The sequence below is a fragment of the Gallinula chloropus genome, assembly GCF_964237585.1.
Source record: "Gallinula chloropus genome assembly, chromosome: 2".
NCBI lineage: Eukaryota > Metazoa > Chordata > Aves > Gruiformes > Rallidae > Gallinula > Gallinula chloropus.
Window position 1 is genome coordinate 142,757,027 of NC_140086.1, and position 14,405 is coordinate 142,771,431.

Sequence of the window (14,405 nt, forward strand, 5' to 3'; positions counted from 1 at the left end):
GCAGTGGGCATTGCTGTACTATATGTCACATTACAGTTGATGTATAGTCATAATAGGGCTGTAGAACAGCAAGCAATTTAGAACAGAATATTAGTATTCTGTCACTAAAACACCCTAGTGCAGATGGGTTTTATTTGGCTACTTCAGAAAGTTCTTGTAGATGTAATTAGGCCTATCAAGGAATATAAAGTGTATATAGCATGTTTATTCTGCAGATAAATATATATTTTTTACCAATTTATACAGTGTAGAACATATATTACTACATTTTTAACATAAAGTTTTTTTGTAAATAGTCAGTTAATGTACAGTGCATTATGTTGTATATGCCTTGTATCAGAAATAGTATGACGAGCAGGACTAGGGAAGTGATTGTCCCGCTGTACTCGGTACTGGTGAGACTGCACCGTGAGTACTGTGTTCAGTTCAGACTCACTACAAGACAAACATTGAGGTGATGGAGCACATTCAAGAAAGACCAATGAAGCTGGTGAATGGTATAGAAAACAAGTCTTATGAGGAGCAGCTGAGGGACCTGGGATTGTTTAGTCTTCAGAAAAGGGTTGGGAGAGACCTTATAGCGCTCTACAGCTACCTGAAAGGAGGTGTTAGTCTCTTCTGCCAGATAACAAATGATAGGACAAGAAGAAAAGGCCTCAAGTTGCACCAGGGGATGTTTAGATTGGATATTACAAAAAATGTCTTTATTGAAAGGCTTATCAGTTGTTGGAACAGGCTGTCCAGGGAAGTGGTTGACTCACTATCCCTGGAGATATTTAAAAGATGTGTAGATGTGATGCTTAGGGACACCATTTAGTGGTTGGGCTTGGCCGTGCTAGGTTAATAGTTGGACTTGATGATTTTAAAGGTCTTTTCCAACCAAAATAATTCTATGATAATCAAGGAGAAAACTATAAAAGAACTAAGAAGATAATCCCTACATTTTCAAATTAAATATGAAAAAAGTTTTAAAATATGAAAAAATGTTTTAAAAGTATAAAAAAGGAGGAAGTTGGAAAGTACAGAAGGTCAGGGTTTCCAAATTAATAAATAAGAAAAAAAACCTTATTTTGTGTGGAAAGGCAAAACAAAATCTTCAGGTATCATGGTTGACAGTTTTTATCTCTATAAATTTTTACAACTCTTTTAGTATTAAGAGCAATTTTTGAGACATTGCAGGTTCCTACCTCTATTTTACTTTCTCCACAACACTAAATAATGCCCCAAAGAAACTAAAAAAGGGAATAATAAAGGAAACTAAAGTAAAAAAGAGTTAAAGGGAATGTACGAATGGTCTGAAAAATAATCAGTAATTATGGCATAGTCCACCATATTAAATGCAAGTTGGGTCAGGGGAAAAACTGTATTTCCCATGTCCCTGAACCCTAGAATTAATCGCTAGCTGTCCAGTTGGTCTTGTTCCAATTCATATAACCACTAACCAGGGAGAGATGGGCTTGATATTTTGATGGTAAAGTCCCTCATATTAAAGATGCTAAAACATAAGCATACCGCTTTGATGCATCATTTCAATGCACTAACCAAAGGCTATTCAATGATGCTTGTTCCAGACAAAATGGTAATTTGTAAATTATAGAAAATTAATTATTTCAAAGGGAGAAAAGAGCAAATTCTCCTTTCTTTTCAGGTGTCATGAACTTTAGGGTGCTTCAATATTTTTTTCTTTTTCAGTGGATTAGGAACAGACTTGAATGTGGTATTTAAATTTAAAAAAATCTGACCAAGAAGGTCCTTATTATTCTGAATTGTAGATACATTAAAGATATCTTGCAATTATTCCTTCAAAAGGTTCCTTCCATTATGTCTTCTGTTTGAGTCTTGGAATATTGTAAGAGTATCGTTTGTTCGGTTGGATTCATTGGATGTAGTAGATGTGCTTCCTACTTTATGAAATAGAAATGGCTCCTGCTTGTGGGAAATTTATCAGTCTTAGTGCTCCAGGCCCCAAGGGAAAAAGAAATATTCCTTGTTATCCCAAAGATATTTTACTTAAAATGTTTTTACAAGTACTTTTTAATTAACCGAAGTGTCTTGCTCAGGTGCATTGTACACTACAGCTAATAATTTCATTAAGGATTAAACTTTAAGGACTTATGTAATGAAAATTACTTTTATGGACAGTAATAGCAAGGATTTTCAAGAAAAGGGAGTAAGCCTGAAGGAAGGTGCATAGTAAAATTGAAGAAAGGCAAAGGTGATTGATTTGAAGGAAGTGGCAATGAGTCTGATTGAAACACAAAATTATGGAACAAGATGATGACCTCAGAATAATTTTTCTAATGAGAAAAAAATATTTCTTTCAGTGATGAAATTATGAGGTAAGAAGGTTACATAGTAATTTCCACAGTCACTTGCAGTAACCAACAGGTTACAGAAAAGCAATTATTATTGGAATAATCTGTTAGCCTTGGTTCACAGGGAAATTAGATTTTTGTGATTGTTCTGTCGGTCTCCTTGGTATTACTTTATTGAAATAACTTACTAACTTAATTGAAATTTGAAAGAAGAGTAAGAGGTGTAAATAAATTCCTGCAAGTGATGGAGACTGTATGAATGGTGGTTGGCTAGCACGACCAACCTACAGCTTTCAAAATGTTAAATTCAGTTCCTGCTGGGCAGCATTTAAGTCATTCAACAGTAAAGCTATACCCTTGACAAAGCGTGGGAGTGGCATTACAAAGCTAGAATGCCTGGGTCCCATTGCTAAACGTTTTGTTGGTTTGTTTTTCAAAGGAAACTTACCAACAGTCTCTACAACTACTTCAGGAACTTCAGTTCCTGCCACGCTCCCCATGAACAACTGCACAGAGAAAGAATTTGTCTGTAGAGCCTCTGGCCATTGTATCAACATGATCCAGAAGTGTGATTTTAGACCTGACTGCTCTGATAACTCTGATGAATCAGCATGTGGTGAGTGTACTAAATCTTGTACTTTGCCTTTACTATGGTATCAGTTTGCTATTGTTAATTACATTGCTTTAACTACTCTGTATTTACCTTTGCAATTTGTCATTCACAAGTTTTTTAAATGCAGTTTTTCCTAGAAAAATAACATTTTGCTCTTATGTGGGAATCTGAGATGTTATGCACTTTCTGTCTTCTAATGGGCTGATTCAGACTTGTCATTCCAATTCAACTTACTAGTAAAATGGAGTGGGGGGGGGAATCCTCAGTTCCCCGGTGATTGGTAACTATATATACAACAGATTTTTTAAGTAAGCATTGTTTGCCAAATTAATTAAATGACATGTGACATATTTCAGTTTTCAAATGTTTACTGGTCCAAAATGGAAAAGAGAATAACCTTACAGACTTGTGTTTGGGGTGCACATTTGGGAGACTTGAATGCACTTCTTAACCCACTTATAGATTTTAGGGTTTGTTGGGGTATTTTAATACACATGAGCACAATGACAGTGAAATTCACTGTACTCTACACGGAAGTGACTCCCAGCTTATAAATTCCTAAAGTTCTGATGGGAACACTGGATCTGGGCAATTGATAGGGTCCCTACATGTTGTCTGTAGAGGTCTAAGACATTTGTGGATTGCTTCTGAGTTGCAGGAGTTCAGACTATAGTGTTTCAGAAGAAACTGTCAAATTACTTTGTTTTGCCTTAAAGCACAGTGCTTGAAAATACTGCTGTACCAAAAATGATTAATGAGGGGGACAGACATGTAGAGACAGTGACCTCATCAGCCTTTGCCTGTTAACTATTCTCATTGAAAGCAAAACTCTGCATTCATTACCTGCTGTATAGGGAACTCAATCCCCTCTCTCAGGGCTGAGGGCTCAGTGAGGAAAAGTAACATTAGTCTCCCTCTGTCTATTTCTTATGTGGAAATAACTCTGGAAGAGAAGAATCTGATTATAAATATCCCTGGGTAGTTTCCTATGGTGAATTGAAAAATAAATGCAGAACCCATTAGATAGAACTTTTTTTCCCCTCAGAAATTTACATTGTCTTACAAAACATCCTTTCTTTCTGAGAGATAAATACTGTGGAGAATACAGTTTTACATATTTGCTCTGTCTGAAGTCCCCCATCACTACAGCAACAATGGCAATATATCACTCGAATGACAGTGCTGTAATAGGAGTTAAGTATGTCCTGACTGAGGGCAGAAATATGTTCTCGGAAAGGTGTTATCTTTCTCAGAGACATTTGAAACATAATATTTATAAAGCATGTTAAAAAAGGGAAATAAACACTTAATACTATGCCACTCATCATTTTCAGGAAACATCACAAATCTTTATATGGGCAGTTGATGAGATCACACTGATGTGGTTTTCTTCCTTTCTGGAGATACACAAACTGTAAATCAAAATGCACACCCTCCTTAGTCTAACATTTTTAGCCTCCAAGGAAGGAAGGAAGCATCAGGCACATTGTCCAAACACACCATAATTTCTTGATACAGAAATTACCTCAGCTATACCAGCATTTGAGCTTTGTGGGTTAAAATAAATTCACACTTTCCTGCACAATTCTCACAGCAGTCACTTAAGCTTCAGCATAATAATCCATGTCAAAGTTTGAGACAGTGACAAGACTCACCTTGGATCACCTAGACAAAGTTTCTGCAAAAGATTCAGGAAGATATAATAGAGAGAAAATATTCATAACAGGAATGGAAAATACGGGTTTCTTTCCACAGAAATATTCTTACAGGGAAGGGAGGGACAGTATTGAGCTCATTTTTCTTGTTCAGTTCCTCAGGAATCAAAATCTGAGGTAGAGGCAGCTGCATATTGATTTAGTAAGGCAACAGTTCAGAATTTGACACCATTACTAAATAGTTGCATTATCATGTAGCTTTTGGGTATTGTGGGGACTACTCAAATTTTTTACTTATTTTTAAGTTTTGGTCATGGACTTTGTACACAATGTGCAATGTGATGCTAATGTCATCAGCCTATGGGACTGATGAATCCAGCAGCTGCTGGTGGATTTATAGCTGGATTTTACATGCATTTCAGTGTATATCACATGACGCATTATTAGACCGAGAAGCTGATTGGAACACGTATGAAAGTAGATAATGAGGTGCAAAAAGATTGGTTTATCCACAAAATACCTAATAGAAAAGAACACAGAAAATATAATTGATATTTTATCTATAGAGGAAGAAAAAATGTGTGTTATTACCATTTAAGTATTCATAGATACTATAAATAGAATCCTTTTTATTGACCTGCTTTTTGCTTTCTCATAACATAAAAATTGGAAAAAATTATTGATATAAACATGATGTATTAATTGTTCATCTCTAAAGCTATGGAATTCTGTGACTTCGAAGATGAAAACCAGTGTGGATGGTATCAACCAGCTTTGGAACAAATGTCAGGAAATTATTCCATTCACATCACAAACATATTCAAGTGGGAACTTGGAAGAGGGGCAAACCTCTACCCTGGGCAAGAAAAACACTGCCCATCAATTGATCATACTACGTGAGTACTATCTTTCTGGTACTTGAATCTTTCTTAGACTGTGAGTTTAGCCATATGTGGATTATCAGGGGAAAAACGTCTCAATGAACAGTATTAAAGCACGGAGTTTAACTGATTTATTAGTAGAGTGTAAATAATTGACAGTCAGTGAAGTATATATGCAGGATCAATACCATCAATACAAGTGATAAATAAAAATACAAAATATTAATAAACCAATACAAATTTCTAAACACCCTTCTGTAAGCAATTCCCAAAATTTCAGTGCTTCTCCATCCACAGGAATGTATGCACTTTATCAGAGGACACTTGGGGTATACAATGTTCCCCATTTGTGGGAAAGCAAGTTGGAGAAATGGCTGCTTCAGCTTTCTGTTTACACTTGCCACTGTCTACAATCTGTTAATATATAAGCCATGAGAAATCAGCTCTCCCTGTAGCACTTCAAATTGTCAGCCCATCAGCTGGATGCAAGGTATTTGCAGTATCCAGTGTGGATGATGCTCTGTCTGGTCTATGAGGAGGTTGTGGACCCAGCAAGATGACCTCTGACGTGTCAACACGTTTTGGCTGCTGGTGTTTCCACTCCATAATCTCTCTCCACTTGTACAAATTTTTGTCCTATTTTTATCCTTCTTTTGAAGATGACTTCTTTGTTTGAAAGCTGTCTTTGCAATTCTCTGGCTACTGTTTAATTTAGTTGATGGTGGTCAACATCTTAATTAGTTTTAGGGAAATACCTTCTCAGATAGTCTTCATTCACACAGTGTACACTCACTTTTATACCTTAATAGCTATTATTATCCAGACAGTTTTGCCTAGGGGTGGGTAGTACAAGTCACTCCAACAAGGGCTCCTGTGAATTCTACTGTCATTTAATAATTAATTCATTTCAAAACAACCATATTTAGAGTTAAATTCAGTTCAGCTAATATTTTACCATTTTTTGATAAATGACATTACTTCCTAGTAAAATGAAAAATATTTCTGTTCTGTCAGTGAAGATTTCTAAATTAATTTTGGATTCTAGGTAGATTGGTTTTGGCAATCATTAACTCCTCCCAAAGACTTTGATTTGTATCAAGGAGCAAAAAATTATTTTTTTCCATGAAGATTTGGGTTTACCCACATGTATTTGAGTATGTATCTGTGTTTGTATTAAGTACAAACAACTTTCAATGTCACACAACCTTAATTCATCTAATAAGGACATTTCTGTACAGTGTAATTCTTCTGAACAGAAAAACACTTGCCTAGTTCTAGTGACAGGCATGTTTACTTCCTGTGACAATAGTCCACAGAGTGCAAAAATGGACTTTAAATTAAACCCACTCCACTGAGCCTTTGCTATATTGCTACTAGTTGAAAACAAGATTTATATTGCATTTACTCAGCCAGAGAGTATTTCTATCACTACAAAAGAATCAGATAAATGTATTATTTTCAGTGCCTACTTCATTAAAATCACTGTATGTTTTTGAAAAACTTCAACAATCTAAACACAAAAAACCCTGTCAACAACAGCAAATAAGAATTACTGTTGCCTAATTGTTTCAAGGTCTCATATATAAAAATAAGGTCTGCTACATAAAATAGCAACTATTTATGATAAATTGTCTGTCAAATATTTCATTAACTGCTATTTAATTATTACAAATTAGCTGATATCAGCACTATATATGTACTTTGTAAATCCTCTCACAGCATTTCCACTAAAGATTTGCATTGGCACAGAGACACACAAAGTTGTATCACTGTTTTTCAACCTATTTTCAAGGTTTAATGCAACCAACAATATATTGAGAAGGACTGATGAAAAGAGAAATTAAATGATCCATGGAGATTGCAGTTTTTGGGCAACACTGAAATGTATTACTGTTGTTAGGTTTCACATGAGATGTAATTTGGTTATGCTGTTTCTCTGTTCCCTTTGTATATTGGCTTATAGAAAAAAACAGGACCATGATGCTTCCAATTTAGAGCAGGAGGTGTAGACCAGCTTTTTTGTGGAATTGAAGCCCTGCAATGTTTTGTTTTATTTTCTTATCCATTTTCCCTAAATTTCTACAGAGATAGATGAAAGAAGCGTTAATACTGTTACCTTATTAACACAAAGCATGCTGGATTATGTATAGAAATGTTTAGATTCATCCTGATGCAAGTGTGGGTGACAGTGTAGTTTACAATGAGTCCTTTCAGCAGAAATATCTGGGAATAGTTGGAGATTCGAACCATCTGCTGCCCATAGAATATGTATTTGGGCCAGCCACGTGTAGGCTGATGAACCGTAAGGTGGAGGTATAAGTCTTTGGAGCTGTAATTGCATTAAATAAGTGAAAGTAATGACTTAAGAAATGGAGAACAGAACAGCTTGTATGTGTGTGTATAAGCCCAGGGCTGGAGGAATAGAAGCCACTATGGGAGTCTGCTATGGCAGCCTGACAGTCCTTGGCTGGAGAAAGGCTGGTGCGTGTTTTGCAGAGGTAGGTGACATTGGCACTATATGCTGAAAAGACCATTACACATCTATGAATGTAGAGCTCTTATGGCATGCTTCTACTCTTAGCAAATGGGAATTCTCTCTTGCAGTGCTATAATTACAGAAGTATGAATTTGTGTAGGCTTAAACAAGTATCTAGAATAGACACCAACAAATGGATAACTCTATAGATTTATTTCCATTTTAGAGAAATTGGTTAGCAATGTAGCAAATTCCTTGACACTACTAATGATATTTGGGTACCACTGTTATTTGAAAACTTTGTAGGCACTTAATTGATATGTTAATGCATACCCAAATCTGACATCAAAACTAATGAATCAAAACAAAAAGGATGTGGAACTAAAATTCTAAGCTCACACAATAATTATTGCTGTGTAAATAGCTCCCTTGATAACCATATGTTTAACACATCTGTCTTGCTTTTGTGTCTGCATTTCAGACAATCATTATCAGAATTTCACATAGGAAAAAAGGGAAAATTGAAGGGTTTTGCATAAGAAAAAGTAGGGAAAATTAAAGGTTTTAAGTAATATACTTAAGCCTGGCAATTTTTCAGCAGTCAAGAAATGTCTTAAGGTTGAGAGTCTAAGAACTACAAAACAGGTGAAAAAAAATTATAATCTCAGAGGAAACTATTCATAAAACATTGGAAAGGAAAAAGTTGAATTTAACTACTTGAAGACCCTTCTTTTTTTCCATACCAATGGTTTGCCAGTGGGATCCTGGGGTGCATCCGGAGGAGTATAGCCAGCAGGTCAAAGGAGGTGATCCTCCCCCTCTACTCTACCCTGGTCAGGCCCCACCTGGAGTATTGTGTTGAGTTCTAGGCTCCCTGGTATAAAAAAGACAGGGATCTCCTGGAGAGAGTCCAAAGAAGGGCCACGAAGATGATTAGGGGCCTGGAACATCTCCCCTATGAGGATAGGCTGAGTAAGTTGGGACTGTTCAGCCTTGAGAAGAGAAGACTAAGGGGGGACCTAATTAAAGTTTATAATTATCTTAAGCAGGGGATGCAGGGGGATTCAGCCAGCCCCTTTTCAGTGGTCTGTGGAGACAGGTCTTTTTCACAGTGAGGGTGACAGAGCCCTGGAATAGGCTGCCCAGGGAGGTGGTGGAGTCTCCATCTCTGGATACTATTCAAGACCCGTCTGGATGCCTATCTGAGTGATATGTCCTAGGGAGCTGCTTTGGCAGGGGGGTTGGACCCGATGATCTCTTGAGGTCCCTTCCAACCCCTACAATTCTATGATTCTATGATACCGTATTTCACTTATCTGATACAACCAAAACCAAATAACAGTTATTTTATGTTATATCTACAAATTGCACTTGTTCTGTACCATTGACCCTGACAGAGAAGAGATAATAAAGGGAGTATTCAATGCAAAAGGAGTACATGGTAAATACTGGGTAATCTCCAAAATAGTTAAGTCCAGTTATGGAATAGCTTGTGTTAAGGGATCAGAAACCTGATCAACTAAGATCTGTAAAGAGTTGCATAGGCAATATTGAGACAGCCTTATATACACAAAACTTTATTTGGACCATTCATAACCAGATGCATTGGCTCTAAAAGTAAGATTTTCTCCTTTTAAAATACAAATGAGATAGAGGGAAAACTGTCTCGTCTTTAAACAGGAAGAGAAGCAACAGTTATTCCTAGATGAGCATCCTCTCCAGTACAGCATATTTTCCCCTGTTATTTACATTGTAGCTATACAGTTTTCATCAGGACTGAACTGTCTCAGAGTTCTTGAGGTACAAAAGCATGAGACAATCTATAAGAACAAGAGGAAAACTATTGCAGTAGCAGCTTCCTAGTGCCTAGGTGGGAGGATGCAAAGCTGTAAGTCAAAATCAAACTGTGAAGTTACAAATGGAAGATGAATGGAGCCAAGGCCAGCCCTCCTCCAGCCACTGCAATAGCTGCCTTCTGGGCTACCAGAAAGACAGGTGGAGCTCTCAGTCCTCCAGAGACTCTCACCATAGGTAACTCTTTCCTTGACCATTGTACGAGAACTTCTCTGAAGTTGCCTTGTCTTCCCAGTAGCTTTATGCCAGTGTTTCATTTTTCATTCCAGCCATGTTCTTTTAACATCCTTTTCTGACATTTGACTAGCTTTTTCCATGCAGTATTTAACAAAACCCCTGAGACACTTACGTGCTATGTGCAGATATCTCATTCAAAGGTTAGAAGATGACTCCTCACTTGATTATCACTACATGTATCTCAGAAGTGCATTTACTCTCACATGGAGACAGTATCTTCTCAGTAGTGACTTTCTGTGAGAAGTAACAGGAAGATGCTTACAGTTAGCCCAGCAGACATTTAAAACACATGTAAAAGTGATTCAGAACCAGTTTTTCAGCATTTCTTTCTACCCAGGAAGATCGAGGTAATGTATTGCTACTTTTATATTTATTTTTATATTACTAAAAATAATTAAAGACTGGTTGAAAGTCTTGACTAGATTAATCATGAAAAAAAAATCTGTCACAATTAATTCTATAATCATTTTTTGTTTAATTAGGAATTGTTTAGAGAGTAAGAGTTCAGATAACCAAGGTTCAGGAAACACATTTTCCTCTGCAGTCTTTTTTGAACAAGATGCATCTTAGCATATGTTTGTGAAATATGGACTAATTTGTTTTAGTACTTCATTGCAGTGTTAACAAAGCGTCACAGGTAATCAAATGCTTTACTGTGCACACTAATAAATAACCAGGGTGATGATAAGGCAAGAAACAAGACCATGGATATTAGACATTTGATGCTAAGTGAGAATGTGGCTACTGAAAGAAGTATTCTACAGTAACATACAATTTAATACTAAACAATTACGCAGAAAGTTTCTAATAAAAAGTAATTTCCATTGTAATTAGAAATTTTGGTGGCTTTTTCACCTCAAGCTTAGTTATTTTAGAAGGAACTAATTCATCTTGTTTCCTTTTGCCTTCAACCTCACAGAATTTACAGAGATATGACAGAATGCTAATAAGATGTGGCAGGTTCAGATGAGCCATGGGAATACCATGAATTAATTTTAGCCCCATGTCAGTCAGAAGCCATCAGACTAAAATCTCCAATGGTGAAAATCCAACACCCGCTGACTGTTGTGTTATGTTCAGACCATGAAATCTTTCATCTCTAAAGCCATTTGCTTTGTGTGGTGGTTGGTATGCTGCGATGATTACAAGTGCTATTGGTAAATCTTGAGAGAGTTTGAACAGAGATTCCCTGAGAACAGTGATGCTGACAGAACAGAGGGAGTTGGAGGGAGAAAATGGGATTAGACTAGTTAATAGCATCCTAATCTGTGTTCTACTGTTTGTAGTTAAGTTTATTAGGCTTTAGTTTTTGATATCAGCTCTTCTGTGATTTTAGCCTTCTGATATTTTAAGGTAACCTCAGCACAGTAACCAGAATTGTCCCAAACTGCTAAGGAAAGACTTGCATGGCTGGACCACACTCAGCTGAATTCTGCTGTGATTACACTACATCACTAAATAATCTAAAGCACTGAATTTGTATTAATATGCATCCATTTTCCTGTCCTCCAACCAAGACTCCATACCCATTTGTATTCCTTTCCCCATAGCTGAATAATACTGCTAGATGAAGTGATTACAAGTAATTAAGATTTCTTTATAAAATTCCAGTTTCTACTGTAAAGTCTTGTTCAGAATATATTTCAGATAGTCTATATGAGCTTACTGTTTTAAATTTCTTTATAAAAATTCATATAGAGGAGATTTATGTTACTCTTGCACTTTTAGCAACCAATAAATTAACTAACACAGCAGTGGAATTACCATATACGTTTTTTTCCCCTGAATTTCTTTTAAAAAATCTTTGCAATTTTATCCTGTAATCAGAATCTCTATTTTGCTGAGATAATCCCAAAAGCATCTTAAATGTGTTTATAATTTATTAAAGTGACTGATGAACATTAAGAAAAACCTGTCTGCATTATTCTAGCAAAAAGGATTAAAAACAAAATCTCCTGAGACAAAACACCCTCCTTAAGGCCCAAACCAAGACTCAAAGTAATACACCACAAGAAATGCTTAATACCCCAATTATATGGATGGGTGTCTGAAGAATTAGACATATTTCACTGTTGTATATTTATGTTGGACTTGCTGTCTCATTCTGTTTAGGCTGTGCTGATGCTGACTGCTATTCTTTAGGCAGGAATTTGCTTGAAGACACCGAAATTAATGGCAGTGCTTTTACATGAGCCTTTTAGATGTGGAGAATATAAATGATACCTGAGAGTACTATAGTTTAGTTACACTTATGTTGAAGTGAAGGAAAAGTATGAGCTTTATGCAATGTCTTTACACTCCATAGATCTCTCAGTGGTATTATTTACTTTAGACAAATGTGCATGTATATCTATTGATCTTGCTTGAGAACTTTATTCACAGTGAAGTGAAGGACATATCACTGAGCCTTATAGGCTCTGCAGCTGTCTCTAAGATACTTATAGTACTCTTAAAGACAATGGAAAATGAAAGGAAGGGGATACTTCAGCCTTGTAAAGAGAAGTGTATTTAGCAAGTTAATGTGTATCTATCAGAGACTCCAATGGGTACTTTTCTTCCATATGCTTAGTTCTTGTGATTCTTTAATAGCTTTAGATTTCATCCGAATAAAGACTTGAGGGCATCCAGAGAAATAAGGTAATAAACAACAAAACCTGATTTTATTTTTATATATTTATGGAATTACTAATTCACATACTTTCACACACACACGCACAACTTGAAAAGCACTTTCTGAGAATATTTATTTCCTCTTGTTACACCCAGTAAAAAAGGTGGAGGTTACATATAGTTCTGCTACATTCTGAGAAGAATCCCACTGCAACATTGTGTACTAGGTTTCCTCATCTTCTTCTCTGTTTAGAGCTGGCACCATAACCTCAACTCGGCATACAAGGTGACTCCACCAGTGCTTATAAGAAATGAGCCACCTTTGGTGATGAAGTGTGGAGTCTTATCAGACTTCAGGTTAACACTATCTTTTGATTTTGTCATAATCTATTTATTTATTAATATCTGCTTATGTTGATATTAACAAAGTTCAGATGGATGTGCGTGGAAAAACAATCTGGAGGTGTACACAGCCATCACAGTAACACAGATAATACAAATTAGTATCACCTGAAGCAATAGTTTGATTAAAAATTAAAAACTAAAGACTGTTAATTCAATATTTTTATAAGAGAAATCTCTGTACTTCGTGTTTAATGAAACTGAAGCAACAAATTCTATTTTAGGAAAAGTGTTTGGGGTTGACAAGTATTGAAAAAGTAATTCTAAGTTTTGCACCATCCACTTGGGAAGCAAAAGCATTCATATTACTTGCATGTCCCACTTAAATGCGTAGTCATGAAATATTGCTTACTTTTATAGAATATACTAAAGGTCAGAACTTATTTGTAAGATAAAGTCAAATAAGTAGTCGATTACAAGTCATCATAATTTAATCAAACTTAATTTTGTACCAAGAAAGAAAATGTACTTAAAGTATATTTTTCTCTGTGTATGAGGATGCCAGAGCATGAGTTATTCTCAAAAGGAACATAGATTAAACTGTAAAGAATTTAATCATTGTGTGTACGTAAAACTCTACCAGCAGATCAAAGTTGCATTCAAAGCTTTATGTGGTATGCTTGTACCATAGTCAAAGATACCAAGTTTCTTTTGGAATATTGACTCTTAAAACCTAATAATAAACATAATGCACTTTGATTTAGTGTAAGAAGTTCTTACATTTGTGGTGATTTTCTTTGGAACACCTTTCTAATCTCAATGTCCAATTACAGATCTCAGTATGTGGCTAGTGTCTTGGTGTGTTAAGCACTTGAGACAGTTGTCTATAAACACATACACAGGATGTAACATAGAGGATGTATTGTCTTTCAGTAAAAATTTTTTTTCTAATATCCAATCTAAATCTGCCCTGGCACAGCTTCATGCCATTTCCCCTTGTTCTGTCTCCTGTCACCTGGCTGAAGAGACCATCACCCACCTCTCTACAACCTCCCTTCAGGTAGTTGTAGGTGGTGATAAGTTCTCCCCTCAGCCTCCTCTTCTCCAAGCTAAACAGCCCCACCTGCCTCAGCCGCTCCTCATAGGATTTGCCCTCCACGCACATCTATTTTGTTATGGCATGATAATCATACTACTTGTTTGATTCCAAGTTTATTATACCTTGTTATTAAATTTTAATGGATGTGAGAGATTATTAGTTAAAAATATGTTTGAAATCATGGTAAAAGAACTTACATTCTTTGGAATTACCCCATTTTAATTTGAATAGGTCATATATTGCTGTAAGTGAAGGGCTGCATTCTTGATCACTGTTAAGTTTTGGTCAGTTAATTTTTGATCAATCACTGCTAATTCTTCATC

General features: G+C 36.0%; 1 protein-coding gene across 1 annotated transcript in view; it reads left to right on the plus strand.

Moving 5' to 3' along the window:
• The window catches only part of MALRD1 (MAM and LDL receptor class A domain containing 1), a gene marked incomplete at its 5' end in the record, with an annotated part of 247,426 nt that overhangs the window by 75,096 nt on the left and 157,925 nt on the right, over positions 1 to 14,405 (plus strand). The window contains 2 exons of the mRNA XM_084260684.1: positions 2,755 to 2,931; positions 5,302 to 5,479. Of these exons, the coding sequence (XP_084116810.1) occupies positions 2,755 to 2,931; positions 5,302 to 5,479 (355 nt within the window). The remainder of the gene's footprint in view (positions 1 to 2,754; positions 2,932 to 5,301; positions 5,480 to 14,405) is intronic.